The 19,395-nt window shown below is 38.3% G+C and overlaps 1 protein-coding gene across 3 annotated transcripts in view; it reads left to right on the top strand.

Annotated features, from left to right (window-relative positions):
- The window catches only part of Sema3a (semaphorin 3A), a 305,296-nt gene that overhangs the window by 81,724 nt on the left and 204,177 nt on the right, over positions 1-19,395 (top strand). The window contains exons 1-2 of one of the 3 annotated variants that reach the window (XM_057758649.1): positions 8,290-8,342; positions 9,337-9,530. In XM_057758649.1, coding sequence (XP_057614632.1) covers positions 9,419-9,530 — 112 coding nt within the window. In that variant the 5' untranslated portion in view covers positions 8,290-8,342; positions 9,337-9,418. Of the gene's footprint in view, positions 1-8,289; positions 8,343-8,580; positions 8,642-9,336; positions 9,531-19,395 lie in introns of those variants that run through there. The other 2 variants (XM_057758647.1, XM_057758648.1) reach the window with 2 other exon arrangements.

Raw genomic sequence — 19,395 nt, 5'->3', positions numbered from 1 at the left:
CAACTGTATATTAAAATTTATAGCTGGGCGGTGGTGGCGCACGCCTTTAATCCCAGCACTCGGGAGGCAGAGGCAGGCGGATCTCTGGGAGTTCGAGGCCAGCCTGGTCTACAAGAGCTAGTTCCAGGCCAGGCACCAAAAAGCTACGGAGAAACCCTGTCTCGAAAATCAAAAAAAAAAAAAAATTTATAAACCACTCATTTTAGTAACATCTCTATTAACAATATATTGTGATATATTACAAGGTACAGTAAGTGTAAAGAGGGGTCTTTCACTTAAAAGATATATAGTGGTAGGAAAGTAATAATAGTAATGACACAATGAGGTTTTCTATGATTAAAAGAAGATACCAACCACATCTGAGTAGACTATGAAACAATTAGTTTATTAGCACTAAACATAATGGTTTTCAACCTATCTGTCATGACCCTTCAAACAACCTTTTGTCTCTAGAAGTGTTTACATTATGATTCATGACAGCACCAAAAAAATAGTAGTGAAGTAGCAACGAGAATAATTTTATGATTGGAGGTCACCACAACATGAGGAACTATATTAAAGGGCTGCACTGTTAGGAAGGTTGAGAACCACTGATTTACAGGAATAGGGCAACCCCAGATAAAACCCTAAACAATAGTGGAGAGGGTGCTTGAACTGGCCTTCCCTTGTAATCAGATTGAGGACTACCTTAATTGTCATCATAGAACCTTCATCCAGAAACTGATGGAAGCAGATGCAAGGATTCACAGCCAAGCATTGAGCCAAGTCTTTGGGGACCACTTGAGTAAAGTGAGGAGCAATAATATGAACAAAGGGGTCAAGACCATGACGGGGATACCATACAGCTGATCTGAGCTAATGAGAGCTTGCTGACTCCATACTGATAGCAGGAGAACCTACATAGGACCAAACTAGGCCCTCTGAATGTGGGTGACAGTTATGAGGCAGAAGGACCAGGATTCATCTCTGAGTGCTTGAACTGACTTTGTGGAGCCCATTTTTTATTTTTCAGGGATAATTTACTTATCCTAAATATAGGGCAGAGGGCTTTGGTCCTGCCTCAAAGTGATGTGTCAGACTTGTTGACTCCACATGGGAAGTCTTACCCTCTCTGAAGAGTGGATAGAAAAGGACGGGGAGAAGGTGGGGTGGGAGGAGCAGAAGGAGTAGGAACTGATATAGGAATGTAAAATGAGAAAAAAAAGTTTTAAAAAATAAAATAATTAATTTTTTAAAAAAAGGAATGGATTAGAATAGCAGCAAATGCTGTAGTCTACATTCCAATGCGTGAAACCATAAAAGCTAATATAAATAAGCGTTCAAAAGGACAATATTAACAAATGATTTATTAAAGTTGTAAAATGTATAGGTTATAGTATTTTCAGTGTCTAACATATATTTCCTGGTTTTATTAGTTTATTAACTAATAAATTCATTAATTGAATTCTAGATACTATTTATCCAGTGTCAAATTTCTGTTGAAAATGTAAGAGAAGCTACATGTTCTTGAAATCACAGATGACTAAGAGAACTTATGATATAAATTAATATGGATAATAATAACCTATGCACTCAGCATCATAAAAACCTGGGACAAAGGAGCTTCCAAAATATTTGAAGTGCCTTGCTGAAAATTATACAAAATTTTATCCTTGTGTATAGAAAATCTTCTATCTCAAGTCCACAATGCAAATGTAGACATAAGAATATTCAGTTCAGGTGACACACTGGCTAGGAATCAGGAGTAATTTATTAAAACATATGAAAGCTCTCTCTCTACTGAGCATCTTCTACTATCGTAGGGAAAGTATGTCCCAAGGTAATGAGAACAGATATAGGAAAAGATGAATAATATAGCATAGGAAATTATTAAAAATGAAACATGGTTAAAAAGCATGTTTCTAGGTGATCTGTGTGACTTGCTACATTATTACTAGGGTACACGCCATTATTCTCAAGAACCTAGTGATTGGGTCTAGCCATCATTATTGGCACTTCTTAATGAAAGAATGGAAAATCACTACAGAAACTGTGTGAGGAAAATGAATTGTTTTTCTCTGTTATTGGGTTGAGGATGAAAAAGTGTGCACAGAATTGTGTCAAGTTCGTTCTGTAGAAGAACTTAACAAACTCACACCATAAGATCAAGGAACAGGCTGCCACGTTTAGCTTGATTAATTCAGTTTTGCAAGCATTCCTCTATTTTTTTTTTCACTTGGGATTGAATTTGGTTTCATGGGATCATTGAACTTACAGTGGTTAATGTAAAAGTCAATGTGACATTACAAAAATAACAGATTCTTCTAACTGTCTCACTTTCATTATCAACAAAGTTGACTGTCTTCAGCATGTACCTTGTAATGTTCCAAACCATAAATACACTATGGAATGATGAAAATGTAGCTAATTACTATGCACTTCACTCCAGAGTTATTATTTTTGTGGTGAGAACAATTTATAGCCATTATCTAAACAGCTTTCGAAGTGTGACATGTTATTAGCTGTAGTCACTGTGTTGTACAAGTCTACCAAAAATGTCTTATGTCTCATCTATGGAAGTTAAGCAATTAAAATTATGCCTCTCATTTCAAAGTGCTTAGAGTGAGAAACTTTGGAACACTAAGTCCTAAACAAGATGTCTTCCTCAGACCTCTCCCCTCAGGACTTGGCAAGCTGTACAGAGGGAGGAAGTGGTGGGAATCTTTTTTTTTTTTTTTTTTTTTTTTTTTTGGTTTTTCGAGACAGGGTTTCTCTGTGGTTTTGGAGCCTGTCCTGGAACTAGCTCTTGTAGACCAGGCTGGTCTCGAACTCACAGAGATCCGCCTGCCTCTGCCTCCCGAGTGCTGGGATTAAAGGCGTGCGCCACCACCGCCCGGCAGTGGTGGGAATCTTCTATGAGCCACAAAGAACGGTGACACCAAGGAAACGGGGATTGCTCACGCTGTGGCATCACTCATGGCCTGCACAGGTTCAGGTCAGATGGATTCCCAGTGCAGACAAGGGGAAGTGGACATAGGCCCCATCACTAACCCGGAAACAATCTCCAAAGACAACTGCTTGCGAAGACAAAATCAGTTTCTCGCATCGCAGAGAGTTTCTTTCGCCGGGTGCATAAACCACACTTCCGGGTAGGCCCCATGTCCAGCAAATAGATGGTCAAAACAAAATGAATTTAATGGGGTTGTATAGATTTTTGTTTCTTTCTCTTATTGCTTTGTTTGGACATGTTTTTCTTACTATGCCTTTGCTTGTATATTATCATTTTAAATTGTTTGTTTGGGTGTGTTTCTTTTGCTTTAACTTTGTTGATTTTTTTTTCTCTTTTATTTGTTTTTGAAGTCATAGAGAGAGAAAGGAGGCCAGGAGCTGGGGAGGTGGGCAGGGGGGGAGGATCTAAGAGGAACTGGGGAAGGCTAAACTTGATCAGAATATAACATAATATTTCTATAAAAGACAAAAAGGCACATTATTTAACATCGTAAGTACGTAAATGAACTAGTGCTGTCCTATGCCAATTGCCATGATACATTAGTTCAGTAGCAAAGCTCATTTGAGATAATACAATTAAAACTATGTTAGGAAACAATTGTACATTGCAGGCATCATTTTTGTTACAAAAAAGAATTATAAAATTCAGTTAGAAATTGTTGGGTTTTTTTTTTTTTTTTAAAGCTCCCTAAGTCTCTTAGGCCACCTGTAAATTTGAAGCGAAACAATCCAGAGACTAGTCATGGTTTCACCCGAGTCCCCAGCTCAATCCTTTCCCTCCAGAACCTCTCCCTTGCAGATATATAAAGCTAGAGACTGGATTAAGTTTCTTCCCCTGAGTTGGCTGGGGAAAGAGAATGAAGCCGTGTCAATTGACATTCTTTTCAGGGCTTAATTTTATGGATACCCACTAAAGAAAAAGGGGAAATTGAATTTTCTTCACAAATCCTTGTGAATAACAAAAACACTGCTAACTAATAAGCAAGGTCTTTTTTAATCTCTCCGGTAAACTGGCAGCTGCCCTGGTAGGTGAGGCAGTGCCAGAGCCCTGGGTTACAACTCTGCCCCATAGCTCAAAAGAAAGTAAACAAAAACAACACCCAACCCGTGGCAAGGCCTGGGACAGGTCATATGGTGTTTTTTGTTGGCGACGATATGCAATAGGAAAGGACAGGCATATATTACCTTTTCCTTTTTACCTGTTACAGTTTGGGGGACTCTGTGGCCCTGGAAAGACAACTGCACGGCCATTTTGCAACCACTCCCGGGAAGCATTATAATATTATAACAAACTCTCCCTTTTGCAGAGGCATGGATCTGTTTAGGAGTTTCTGTTCCCTGTCCTTATCAATCTCAAACTACTAAAAAACGTTTCAATTCACTCCCTCCCCCCAAACAAAGATTGAAGCAGGCTCGCATCTTAGGCGCATCTTTTTGCTCAGAGCCTAGCAGAGAAACTCTCTGCATCTCCTTTGCCTGGGTCGGGGTTGCCAGCGTCTACACTTTGAATGTTTAAGGAGATTCAGAAATTTATGCATGCCGTGAGCAAGCACGTGATGTGCCTCTACTGGAAGCAAATAGCTCATAACTTCATATCCTGAAACTCTCAGGAGCAAGCCTGCCCCTGTCATTTGAGTTCTGCAGATGGCACCCTTTTCCCAGCTCACTGGGAAGCCTCTGCTAATCACTGGTAACAATGGGACTCCTGTCTCACTGGAAAACTTTCTTGTCCCCTTTCAGTTGAGGTGGAGACAGTCACTATAACCACCGATGGCAGGTATTTGTCCTATCTGCTTGTTTTTAATATGCTCATATTAGGAAACACTTCATTCATGGAGTGGATGGTCTAGCAAAGAGGCAAGAGGGTTCGCAAACAAAATGGTTAAAAGAAATGCCATTTGAAAATATTTTGAAATGCTAATATATGATGGGCTAAGATAATAAAATTAAAGCGACTGCAGCAATGAAAACATCCTAAAATAATTTTGAAAACAGAACAAGCAATCAAACATTTCTCTCTAAGACTAGGTTTAGAAACTTCGGGCAATTTCGACACAAATCCTAACTTCAGCTTATTTTTCTAGCCACCTCTTCCTTCCCTCCTCAGGCATAATAACTAAACTAACAAAACCCACCTGCTAGTCCCACTAAACAAGCTCTCAAGGAGGGAGATGGTCACCCAGTACACATTTTCCCCGTGGCTTTTGACCGTTCTAATTATCTGTGTTTTCTGACAATCTCAAATCACAGTTAATCTAATCCTTGGTCAGTGTCTCATCTCCTTCTGCATTTGATCTAATATTTATTACTTCAGCCTGTTTGCAAAATGAGCGCTTTTTCAAACGGTCACAAGTTAAACCCAGAGTGAAGAGAAGTTGCTTTTCCTGCATCTGTATTCCCAGGGCGTTAGCAGGGAGCGAGGAGTTAATGCCTCTGTAGAGCTGAATTCTCTTTGCCTTTACCAATTCCTTCTCTCGGCTCATGCTCCCGCATGGTGCTCATGCTAATAGCACTCATAAGGGCCAGATTATGCAAAGTGTAACTTAACTTAATTTCTGAGGCATTGCTCTTAACCCGCCACTCTGGGTTCCCATCCATGACTGGTAATTCTCAAGTAATGAGCAGTTTTGAACAGAACTTATAAGACACCAAATATTTAGTTTGGAAAACATCCCAATTACTAGGTGTTTTCTAATCTTCTGAAGCATTCTTTTTCATCAACACAATTTTCTCTGAAAAAAGAAAGTTCAAATTCCCAGTTCTAGAAAAAAAAATATTTATTAACAATGAATTTCAACATGGGAACAAGGAGGGCAGTGTTTAGCTATGGCATTTCCTTCAACTTCGATGATCATGAGATTCTCAGTGAGTAATGAAGCAGTCTCTTGAAGAAGAGAAAAACAGAAAAGAGATGCGAGCTAATTATTTTTAAAAAATAGAACTCAATCAAAAACACCTTGGGAAAAATAGTAAAATTTGTGTGTTTGGATGTTTTTATTTAATCCCTAGTTAAGTAATTTCCTCTAAAGAAGTAGCTAATACCTGGTCATGAGACCATTTTCAGAAGGAAGTGATCACGATGAAGTGAGACTCACCATTCCCTTGTTCCATCAAAGCTGTCCTAACTTCAAGTCCATTTTACCCATTCTGAACGGCCCCTTCAAAACAGACACACTGGTTTGACCTAAGAAGAACATCTCTCCACAAAAGATATTTTCACAAGGACCCTCTGCAGCTGCCTCTCGAGTCTTTCAAGAAAAGATAAGAGTTACCTAACTTCTTGTGAAGTTGAAAGTACGGTTTTTCTGGAAACTCAAGTACAACACCCAGAAAAGCTTCATTCCTCCTCCTCTTTCTCAATCTGCAACGGGGTAGGCAAAAAGCCACCGAGTTGTTTGGTGAAATAAGTGCAGGACAGTCATCATAGGAAGCCTGCGAACAAAGGAACAGGTGGCAGCCCTTGCGGTTGAAAGCTGGAAGTGAGAAGTTTCGGGAAATCAGTTGCAAATAGAATTCATTGTAGCCCAAGACATAAGCTGGATGGCTAAGTACAGTGGAAATAGGGCACTGGGTGGGAAATGCAGAGTATTTCACCATACGTTAAGGATCAGCATTGAAAGATCAATACAGTACTCCTGACTTTTAGCTGCAGGAATGAATGCGGAAAAAGCAGGGTTTCGTTGGCGCATGCGGCAGGTTCGGTCAAGCCATGTCTTAGGCCACAAGTTCTGTTGTAGTGACTCAGAATCCGCATTGTCACACCTGCAGCTGCATCCTTAGGGCTCTGACAAACTCCTAGGTAGGTTCACTCCAGTCTTGCTTCTACTTTAGCTAAGAAGAGGGCTTAAAGGTAATTATCTCTCAGGAGGAGGGAAGTATATAAAAACAAATGAAGACAACAACCGTAGTCAATCTTGCCAAAGTCTGCTGAGATCAGAGCAGAAATCTAAGACCCAAAGGTTTTGATGTTTTCCAAAGTTAATTGCATCAACGTTTTGAGACTAGGGCTCTTGTAGAATGAACTTTTTTGTGTATCAAATTCCAGACATCAACTTTGGTATAAATTATTTCTTCTGTACAATTCTGTAATGCTTCCCCATTGTGTTCAAGTTCTAGAGAACTGTTCTTTCTTTAGAATCAATATGAGTTCTTTTTTCACTCAGTCTTACTTACTATTCTTTTATTTTTCATGGAACACACAAGCATGTTCAAGATTAGACTTTTAAGAGGCAAAATGGATACACTTTAATTCATCCCTTTCTACACTGACCAAGATAAACTTACCTTCCTGCTCTGCAGAAGAAACGTGTTAGAAATATCTTAATGCATTGAAAAACACATTAAGTAGAAAGGTGAAATGCTTAAAAGTGCTAACGGTGGTGTTTTGCTGGGGCAATTCGCTATTGGAACCCTCTAGATAATCCCAAAGTGGCCTGAATTCCTTTGCAGGATGAGTGTCTATAGAGGCAGACAGAAAGCCTCTTGTCATTTGTAACCTTAATCCCCTGCCAAAGCATGAAAAGTGCTCGGGATAACAAGGATGGGATCACTAAAATCAACATGATTTTGGAGTTTATAATCTTAACAATGCTAACTGATCAATAGGCTTTCAGGAACTGACAAATACAATAAGATCCGTTTGACAAATCAATCTAGTGCAGTGTAGACCCCTCTCCCCTCCCCCAACCCCCCCTTTAAATCCTCCTCCTGAGTCTACATTCACGGGGTCAGGGAAGAATGTTGTCTACAGACAGTATGAGAGCTATCATGGCGATGCTTAGATAACTTTTATGAGCACTTTCAACAGTGTTTGTGTTTTTGATTGGGAGACTGGCCCTCCCTTTTCGACTGAGGAACATCCATATCATCAAACAGGAATTCTCTTCTGGGCTTCAAGTGTTTAGAAGGGAGAGCAGAGAAGGGAGAGCAGACAAGGTTACAGAAAATGTTGAGGGTGTTCTCTTCTAACTTTTATACAAGTCTTACCCAAATACTATCATACCATTAGACTTCAGGACTCTTGAAAGAAAAGTAAAAGAAAATTTAGACGCCAGAGAGAGTATGCCTTTCTGTCAGAGAATTAATGAGGTTCAACAGGACTCTGAATACGTGCTTGTGTCCCACAGACAACAGAGTTACCCCTCACCAGCTCATGGAGACACAGGAACACGCTTCTCTTTTCATTTTGGTTCTTGACACTCAGCAGGGACTTTTGTGAACTTTGTCATCTTCCTCTGCCCTTGAAGCCAGCACTGGGGAAGTGGATCTAATTAATGCGAGGCGGGGCGGTGGAAGAGTCAGCCTGGCCACTGCCTTCCAGGAGCCTCAAAACCACCGGCACTTTTAGATTTGGGGTATCCTTTCGCGAATCCCCTGTTGTAATTTATAATTCTCAGTGGACCTATATTTGTCTTGAACTGATCGTTTATATAGGCTTTCCAAGGAATTTCTTCACTACACTTGTAGAGCAGGGGAAGGAGGTGGCTGAACCCAAGGGGGGCTGTGTGGAGGCGGGAATAATCTCTAAGGAGGCTTTAAAACCTTCCCTGGTTAAAGTTACTCTGATGAGAGGGAGACACACACACTCACACTCGCACACACACACAGAACAAGTTCAGCGAGACTGTAATAATGAGCATGGACTGTAAATTCTGTAGGTAGCCAAATTCGATTTTTTTTTTTTTAAATCACGATTGCTCCCCAAAATGGCTATAAAACAACGCTAGCCTCGGGAGGTAAATTTATAGCCCCATGCCTCTCCCAGGCACGCCGGAGGGTTCTGCTCCCGGCTCTAATCTCTGCGAGATGTTTTTTGCATGTGTTGTGTGACAGAGGGAAGGGGAGTGGGTTGAGCTTGCTCTTCTCCCATTGTCAGCGCGTCTAGTGAGTGTTGGGAAAACCTGTCCGCGGGATCCTGTGTCATCTTTCCCTGCTTGTGCACAGGAAAAGTCCGCGCTGCTCAAGGCTGCTGCTGGCTCCCCCTCTGCTCTCTCCCTCTCTCTCTCTTTCTCTGTTTCCCTTTCATTCTGCTTCCTCGGAGCCGAATGAAGCAGAGAGAGGGAGCAGGATTAGAGTCTGCCACCGGCTATCAGCGGAGCTGAGATAAAAGGAAGGGCTTCTTAAGCGCCACTGCCGCAGCCCTTGTTAATTTTTTTTTCTTCTTTCCACACAACAGTTGTGCCTCATTATCCGGTGCCTGGCTCGATTTTTTTTTTTTTTTTTTTTTTGAGGGTTTGAAGTTTCTGTGATTCCGTGACTGTTACAGAAGAAGAGACGTTAGTGTTGCCATGAGGTCTTGATTGTCTGCATTTATGAATGAAACTGACCTAAATCACCTGTTACCTCCAGTTTCCAGATTGTTTGAACTTCTCTGGCCGCACAATACAGGAAAGAAGGCTGCAACAGCCCAGGGACCTCCAGCGTCTGCAGCATGGGCTGGTTCGCTGGGATTGCCTGTCTTTTCTGGGGTGTATTACTTACAGCAAGAGCAAACTATGCAAACGGGAAGAACAACGTGCCAAGACTGAAATTATCCTACAAAGGTAAAGCTTTCTTTTTCTTTTATTTCACTAGATTTATAGTGCCTCCTCCTTTCTTTCCTTGAACTCCCAACACTAAACAGCAAACCTTTAGGTGAACCTGGGAAACCTGTGTCATTCGGTCAAAAATTTCTGTGAAAATTTAAACACTTTCTCTTAAACAACAAAAAAGCATGTCTTCTGTTTGATGGGTGACAACTTAAAAGCAAACAAAGAACATTTAATCACGGTGAGCTGTGTGCCTGCTCCGTGCATGCTGATTTGAGTACCTTCTGATCATGCTGTGTGCCCTTCATTCTTCTCCCTTTACTTCCATTTAAAATATTTTTAAAGAACCGTTAATGCAAAAAAAAGTGCTTTTTTTTAAAGCTAGTCATGCCTCACCTATAATAACCATTACAGTGAACAGTATCTTCGTAGTTGCGGGCACTAAATGGTTAATCGCCATCATGAATATTCAGTTTGTTCAAATCTGACACTCAGATGCTCACCATAAGCAGTAGATCATGGTTTGCCAAGAGAATATAAACTGGAGGGAACAGGCTAGTTTTTCCACACTATGTTATGATGGTGAAAAGATTGTATTTCCCTAATTGGTGTAAAACTAGCCTTTGAAATATAGTGATATTTAATTCCAAATGTAGTTAAGTGGGAATTATAGAGATGTAATTCTCTAGTGACACAGTTAGTTATTTGAACTTCTTTTTTAAGAAGTATATATTTATAAACGAAAACCCTGCTAGGTCACATGATTTTTTTTTCTGTTACAGATTCGTGTGTGTGTTTGTTTTCAGATGACAATTTTAAAGAAAATATTTGCTCTGAATTTGTTTGGAGAGATTTCAAAGATTGTTGTGTAGAGTAGTGGTAAAGCAATTCCTAAAGTGTGTGTGTGAGTGTGTGTGTGTGTGTGTACAAAACTTTTAGTGGCAGGGAGTATTTCTCGGGTGTTATTAAATGGAGTTTAAGATTAAACCGTTTTAACTCGTATAGTTTAACTCCCCAAGGTGCTGATTTCCTATGATTCTCGGATTTCTTGGGTTGGGGGTGGGGCTCTGAGTAGCTTCTACCTCCGCTATGTATTTAGCTTATAAGGTACATGAGTATTGGCTATTTCTAGAGACATTTCCTTTTTGTACACGACTGACTGATATAGAGAAAAATGTATTTCTAATTTTCACATGATAAGGGACAACTTTTCTGAGTGCTTTATCATGAATCGAGAGACCAATTAGGAGAGAGGCATAATTTTCACACTATGCATGAGAAAATTAAACACCTATTAATGTGTGTATTTGAATTCAACTTAAAATAAAATACTTTGACTTATAAAATTATTTTTAGTATAGTATTTCATTAAGCACCTAATTACATACATATAGGTTCAATGCAAGATAAACAGTTGCATTGGTACATCAGTATTGAAAAATCATATAACATCCACTAAATCTTTCACTAAGTCTTTACTTTGTTTCTGTATAATAAAAATAGTGAAATTGCTTGCATAGTATGTTAAATAATCTATGATTTTATTGTTCTTTGATCTGTATTATTGAGAAGACACCATCAAGTTATCTTTAGATTGATAGCTTATTTTATTCAAGTTTATATTCCTCATAAGTTTTATATTCAACTTTAGTTTTAAAAGATGCAATTCTCAGGTTTGGATTTCTAAGATGCTGAATGGTTGCATACTATAATTTGATATTAGCAAATTTGAAATAACAAAGTGTATTTTAAGAATCTAATAGTCTTAAAAACAATTTTCTAATTGCCAAATAGCTATTAAATAAAAATAAAATGTATTCTATTTCCTTACTTAGTGAGAATTATTTCCTTACCATTAATTACTCTCAGTCAGAAAAGAGGCACCTGTCATGTCTATGCATTCAAATCATGTAAATAGTGGAACTAAACCTGTTCTTTGTTATATACATATGTTTAAACTTGTCTGATGAGGGCTGTATACATTAACAAGATATATATATATATGTATGTATACACACACATATATATGGTACTGTCTCTATAAGTCTTATAGATGTTAGCTACAGTATCCATCATAATGTTTGTGTTTTTCTTTAAATCTAAAACTCCTCTACACCTCTCTAACAATTCTATTCATAGACCAAGAGCTTGGCAGTTTGCTTTACTAAACTGTGAAGTGGACAACAGCAAGGAAGAGGAGGCAGGGTTCCAGTACTTTTTCTTCTGTCGTTTTACTGGTGTGTCATTACCTTTTTGTCCTTACAGGCTTGTTTTGCCAAAGCACATGCCTGATAATCAATTGTCAAGACCTTGCCTCTAACTGTAAGAGAGATCTTATTTAAATCTGCTTCTTCTTCCCAACTTAATTAGATGTCAAACACAGTTAAAATATCTGCTGCCTTGCTCTTAAAAATATTGCAGCATGACCCATGAAGAGTTAAATCCCTGCCAACCTTAATTTCCCATGGTCACTTGTCTTCAAAGATCTACCATTAACTCTCTCTTTGCTCAGGTTGCCAAGATGAATTTTCAGGCAATCAGTGAGCTTGCTTTCTCCTTGTCATCCTGCGTGGTAGGAGATGAAAGAGATGTTAAAGCAAAGGGAGCACCAAGGCTGCTTCTGGGATGGATGTGCTTACATAGCTAATAAGGCACCTCTACTTTCTAGGAAAAGGAACTGAATAGATGTTTTCAGAACCATCTGGAGAAGTGATAATATTAGAAAAATGGGGTATGCTGGCTTCTCCTCTGAACCAGCCTGATTTAGAATCCTTGTGGGGGAAGAAAATGTGAGAAGTCTGTAAATCTCAGCGTCACATAGAAATTATCCTCAAGAAGCATTCACGCAAGAGATGCTTTTGCCTTCCTTGAGTATGCCAACAGTAACTGACTAAATGTTCCACCCCTCCACCCATTTTTAATTCCGTACATGATTGTCTACTTCCTCTGCAAAATTGGTCACATTTTACTCCTCTTATGAAATACTAAGAAACTGTACAATCTTTCATTTGGGATGTGTGGTCCAGTGGAATCTTCAGAAAAAACTGGGTGAATCCCAAGAAGTGTGGAGGGGGGATTGGAAGTTTTAAACAAGTAACAAATGTTCCATCCCTCAACGTAAGATTTTTTTTTTCCAGTATGCAATGTGCCTGAGATTCAGAAGAAATCAAAGACACATGCAAGTATCAGTATGATAATGTCCGGTGAATCCAAAGGTTAAATCAATGATTTTAACCTTCTCTTCAGAGGGAGGGCTGAGTAAACAGCACTTAAGTACAAGGGTGGGAATTTCTAAGACCTTTTCCTTATCTGCTCACATTTTTCTCTTCTCAGAATCAAGGTGGTTAGTTATTGGGAAAGTGAGATTATCCATTAAATCAAAATTTGTATTTAACTTTATGATATTAGAAGTCAATTTTCACTAATTAAAATTTTAAACAAAATTTTCCAAAGTTTCTGTATCTTTTGATCTATATGTTATGATTAAATTAAAATAAATTAATATGATTGCTGGTTTACCCAACTTTACTTTTTTCTGTGATGCAGTTAAAAGAACATTTACCAGAGAAATAGTAATGTATGACCTAGGTGTGTGGCTACTTTCATAAATAAGCCATTATTAGAAATAAACCTTCATATCTGGTATTGACACTTACTATTGAATGAAGAATCAAAAGTGTGAAAAGTTTAAATTTTAATGATAAAATTATTTTAAATGACATATTGCAAAATACATATCTAATATATAAATATTAGAGCAGTGGTTCTCAACCTAGGCATTTGACTGCTTTGAGCATCACACACCAGAATCCTGCAGATCAGGTGATCATATGACTCTCAATGGTAGCAAAATTACAGATATGAAATAGCAGCAAAATAATTGTATGATTGGGGTTCACCCTTACATGAGGAATTGCATTAAAGGGTCACAACATTAGAAAGGTAGAGAGCCACTGTATTGGAGTATTTTATATATGTATTTGTATATATTAGAGTAAGATCTGACCTTGTAAATCCTATTAAAGCACTTCAAGTAGCTCTTAAGTATGTAGTAGCATGGTGTGAGATTTAGCTTACACTAATAACCCCCTTACAGATAAAATGCATATAGAACTGTCCATATACAATACACAGAGGCACACACCAATGTACAGGATCACAGGGACAAATTCTTTTTACAGTTTTCTCAAATTATCACCTCACGTTACTGGGTCTTTGGCTTGATGAGTCTTACTTAAAATAATCTTTTCTCACCAAATATTATTTCCTTCCAAATCATATTTTGATTGTGACATTTTGAATTTAAGGTGATGAAAACTAGATTTTTGACAAATCAGTTCAAGAGGTATGTCCTGAAAACATCATGAATGGTGAAAATCCTGTAAGACACAAACATATCTTATCATTCAACTCTGGTGACATCAAAGGAAAGTTCCTGAAACGTTCCAACTTGTGGCCTTTCTGTTAAAGTTGCCAAGCAGGTTGACCTTTGAAGTGAGAGAATATGCAATCCAGACTATAGGAAATAGGAAACCACTGGGCTGTGAAATCATTTCATAGACGCCTATAACCTAACAACTTGTAATAGTTACGCCTGAAGTCTGAACGGCGTGGAACTGTGATTTCTGACTCTGTCATCTTGGGTGTAAACAACAGGAATATTCTAGTAATTTAATGAAGTCAACAGACACAGGTCTATGGTGTCAAGTATTCTTTGTTTTCTGATACGTGTTACAATATAATTGACAGACAGTGCAATTTAGGATCATTTGTACCTAAAACATAAACTTATACTTTAGAAGTATGCAACCATTCAGGGATAAATTTGAACTGAATTGAATGAAATGATTACCTACAACCCTATTTGACAAAAACAAAGTTGAAACAGTTGCTGTAGACATCATTAGTATGAATATATGACTGTCTAATAGAACAAATTTTGTATCATATTTCCAGATGTATACTTAAAAATCCTATAATTTAAAATTTTCATCAACTTTAAAGGTGAGAAGATTTGTGGTTTAATTTCTTACCCAGATTTTCTCATTTAAACATCCATGTATAGCAGTTCCAGAGATTTTTTTTAAGTCAAAATTCAAGACTTTCTTAAAATTTTACCTTGAATTTAAGTCTTCTAAAGCTACCACTTTAAAAACAAATTTGGGGGTTGATCATTACCTAGCACTTTTAATTTGCTGAGTTCTCATACTATATCTTGACAAGGTACACTTACCAAACTTCATGCAAGAAGTCTAAAGTCACGTGATCCATACCCAGCAAGTCATGTGTTAGCCTCCACAGCTACATCAGCACTGGGCTGAGTTTAACGCTTGGGTCAACGCTGATTTGGAAAAGATCACCTAGTAGTTGTAAACAAAAGTTAGAACAAGTGAAACTCTAAATGCCTTTACCCCTTTCTGACTTCTAAGGTGCTACTTACAGGGACTGCCAGGATTTGCAGTTCTAGGCTCCCACTAATAGGTGGCAGTAGCAATTTGTAACAGCTCTTTCCTCAGTCCAGAACAGGCAGGCTGCTAGGATAAATACACACAGAGTAACGGTGTAAAGGCCAAGCCAGGAAAAACCAATACAGAATTATGGAATGGGACATGCACTAAACAGGAGCCTCGGTGGTGGTAGAATTTACTAAGGATTTGACGTGTTCTTCAGGGTGAACTTAGTAGCACCTTCCCTCACTAAGAAGTGAGTGGCTGTAAGTAAGAAAGAAATGAGTACATTTTAATTTAAGGATAATGATACAAAAATGTATCCATAAAATGTGAAACTAGCCAGAGATAAACAATCTAAAAAGTGAAATAGTGATAACAGGAAAAAAGATTAGTGTGGGGCAGTTGTATATGTGTGAGTATGTTTAATGTGTGTGTGTGTATGTGTGTTTAAAATTTACAAATGTAAATTTGTATGATTTGAATCATAAAATGTGCTTATAGGGAAGAATGAGTCTGGCTGTGGCACATTATGGCCTATTATTTATAATTAGGAAGTAACCAGCTGAGACTATAAAGTAATGTTTAGAAAACTACATTTTAGTTTTAACATAATGACTTCTCTATATTTTATTGTGTTTTCATCTATTTTACAATCAAGCATATGGAAGAGCTGGTAATTCTATCTAAAACAAATAAGTCTGAATGTCTCCAGCTACTATCTCTTTCTGTTGCCAAGACATAAACATCTGTATAAATAGGGAATTCACACACCATTCCCAAACAGTAAAAAAGCTGGACTCTGTCAAACCAAGGATAAGAAAATACACAATTTATACTGAACTAGAGAAGGAAGATAAGCAAAAATAAAATTCTGTTGATAAATAGAAAGAATGATTAGTTCTATTTTCTACAATCTTAGTGGAAAGCAGAGGAGGATCACTAACTCGGTGAGTCTTGCAGTGTTCTGAATGAGTCGCTATGCCCGTGTCGTTAGGTGTCCTTTGCTTAAATGTGGCATGGGGAACAGTGTAGAGCAAACTTTTGAGTGACAATGCATAGCTGCAATCTCAAATTTGTCTATAGATAAATTACATCATGACCCACTTGAGGGTTCATAAGCAAACTAAAGAAATGCTGTTGAATATGTCAAATGAGTACTTACTTCTACCAAAGTGCTTGCATGAATCATCTTGGTTGTGCCAACACCGTACAGTTTGCTGGCTAGATGTTATTAGTCGGCGTTTTTAATCTCTTCTGTGTTAGAACGGAGTCACTCACTGTGGATTGATTTTGTACATTAGCTGCTACCCTTTGTGGTCTACTCTGAAGTATGACTTTGTTAGATATAAAGAATGTGAATTGGTAGACAATTGGACAGTGGATTGAACAGTGTGGTTGTGCTGGATACTTTTAATTGTTGAATAGACCCAACCTGAGGAGAGTCTCTTTGGTTTTTTGAGACAGGGTTTCTCTGTGTAGCCCTGAGTTGTCTGAAACAAGTTCTGTAGACAAGACTTGTCTCAGACTCAGAAACCCATCTGCCTCTGCCTCCCCAGTGCTGGGATTAAAAAGAATTGCCTACACTGAACTGGCCTATGGCATGTCTACAGAGGATTCTCTTAATGAAGTTACTGGATGTGGGATGACCCAGCTCATTGTGGGTAGCACCATTCTGTAGGCAAGGGATCCTGAACTACATAAAACAGAAGAAATTGAGTTGAGCAGAAATTAGCAAGAAATCAGGTGAGCATGTATACATTAATTTCGTTCAACTCTTAACTGCAGATGTTATATGACTATTTGAATTCCCTGACTTGTTTTCTTCCAAATAATGGACTTCAGCATGGAAATGTAAGGTGAAATAAATTCCTTCCTTCCCAAAGTTGCTTTGTTTTCTTCCCCAGCATATTTTAGAGGTAAGGGTTGAGCTGGCTTCTAGGGTAGAGTGGCGGTTTATCCAGATCAATGGCTCCTCATCACCTATGCTGCAGCATCTCCAGTCATCCTTCTTCTTCCCTTGTCTTGATGTCCAACCACAGAGTACCAGCCCTTGCTCCAGCAGTCAGCTCTTGCTCCTGAGCACCTGCATATTCAGGAGAGTGACTCTGGTGGGAAGAAATGACAAGACTCTACAAAATGCGTCTTCACTTCTTAGTTTGCCTCTTGGGTCTCAAGTAATTGAGAAGATAGCAGTTCCTTAGGCTGCCTAAGATTTCTTCAAACTGATATTTTTACTCTAATTAAATTGAGAAACTATTGTGAAAGATTCTTAAAAACTGGCAACAGAGTAGAAATACCAGGAAAGGACAGTTGCACAGCTAACCTTTATATACAAGGCATAGCTACTAAACCTTAAGAACTCAGGTAAAGCAAAAATAAATTTGTTCACACTTGAGGTTTAACTCAAGAATGCGCATCATGAATTTCCAAGTTTTAATCTTCAAACCTGAAGATTTGAGCAAATAAACTTGCTGTGTTTTTGTCATCATCGTGTATGAGTTTGTTTAAAGGAAACACATTTTCCTCAGCTCTGGAGACTTCTTGTTCACAAGATCAGTGGCTGAGATTTCTTACACGCTATTTGGCAGATGCACATACAGGGTCACAGACTAGCTGTTATATTTCTGTAGAAGTGAACTGACTTGGAGACAAAAAATAACTTAGAATAGCTTCTAAAGAAGATGGCATGACATTTCTACGGATATATCTATGGGATTCTGAAGCATAGTATGAGGAAACCAGTCTTGAATGACCAGAAAGACACGAGAAGGCAGAAATAAGGTATGGAGTCATTACCACCATTCCAGAATTCTTTAAGTCTATGTGTTCTTCTTTTCCCTTTAAGTGGCATGTTCTATGTGACTTTTAACATATATTTTATACAGTGGATAACTGTAAACTGAAGCATAGTAGGGTAGGAACTCTGTGAATTTATTATGTGGATGTCTAGGCTGACTTGAAAATGAGATCAAGATGGCCAAGTGACATATATTATAAGGGCTTGCCACAGTGGCCAGAGTCATTTGGGTTTGTCTATGTTTTCTTTGGATATATTCCAGATGCATAAGTGAGGCTTCTTTCCAAGCAAAGTCTTGGGAACTTGAGTTTAGGTATCCATTGTACGGACTTTTACTGCTATAGTTCCTTGAGAGTACCTACTACACTGATCTCAGATGCAGGTTTCCTCTCTTCCTACAGTGCTTCTCAACCTGTGAGTCACAACCTCCACATGGGTCCCTTACCAAATATCCTGCGCATTCGTGACAGTAGCATAATTGTTGTTATGAAGTAGCAATGAAATAACTTTATGGTTGGGGGTTAGCACTACACGAGGAACTGTACTGAAGGGTTGAAAATTAGGGTAGTTCAGAGCAGCTGCCTAGGTGACCCCACTATCCTGCTTTACTTTCTTATTTTGTCAGCAGGTTGTGAAGAACATTTTTATATGTTTTTAAGAAGTCACTTATGATATAATCCGATGCATGTCACTTCAATTATGTGTCACCATGTTACAGGATATCTATGCTAAAATGTGAAATCCTTCATTGTGTATATGCTAGCCCACAGAGTACTTGGCTACCATCCACGATGTTCCTCTGACTCATCTCCCAACATAAACTAAGAATTTCAGAACAAACATATAAAATTATAAAACATTCCATATTGTTCATGCCCAGGCTTCTGATTCAAGTTTTTTTTTACAATACAATCAAAAATTGTATATAGGACAAGAAATTCACTTTGATGGATTTTTATTTGCACACACACATGCACACACATATACACACACACATTCTGTCTAATATTCAAAAGGGAAAAAAGTCACAAAATGCTGCATTCTGCCTCATACTGCAGTTAATTCAGTTAATATGGAAAGTTAATCATTTGAATGCTGGAGGAGGCAATGCTTTGGGGGCATGGTGTGTATTGCTTTATCTCAGCCCCTCACAGTTAAGGATGGGCTGTCATCTTTTGTTTTTTTCTGCGTTTTATAGACCACTTTTTGTTTGTTGATACTATTGTCAAGCTTCATCTGCTCTTCCGTCTTAGACATGAGGCTCCAGGAAGTTGCCAGTTTGTTCATTTCCAGGCCTTTGCATGGAGTCTCCCCATTATCTTTACTCCAGAATTCAGTCCTTATAGTCTAGGCTCCATAGTTATGTATAAAACGTTTCTATTCTCAAGACCTTCAACTTTAATGTACAAGAACTCAGTTTCCCTCCTTACAATAATTTTCTATTTTTCCACATCTGAATTATAGATCCCAATGCACAACAACAAGATGATCCAGTGTCCCCTATGAGACACAAATCTGCAAGCTGTGTCTTTCTGGACTATGCAAATAAATCTCATTCACTGAAGGGTATCTTTTGCAAAACAAAATTCTGTTAATTCTGCCTGAGGTGAATAAGAAAATTTTTCAGAGCAAG

The sequence above is a fragment of the Chionomys nivalis genome, chromosome 26 (genome assembly GCF_950005125.1).
Source record: "Chionomys nivalis chromosome 26, mChiNiv1.1, whole genome shotgun sequence".
NCBI lineage: Eukaryota > Metazoa > Chordata > Mammalia > Rodentia > Cricetidae > Chionomys > Chionomys nivalis.
This window is presented reverse-complemented; position numbering and strand designations above follow the sequence as displayed.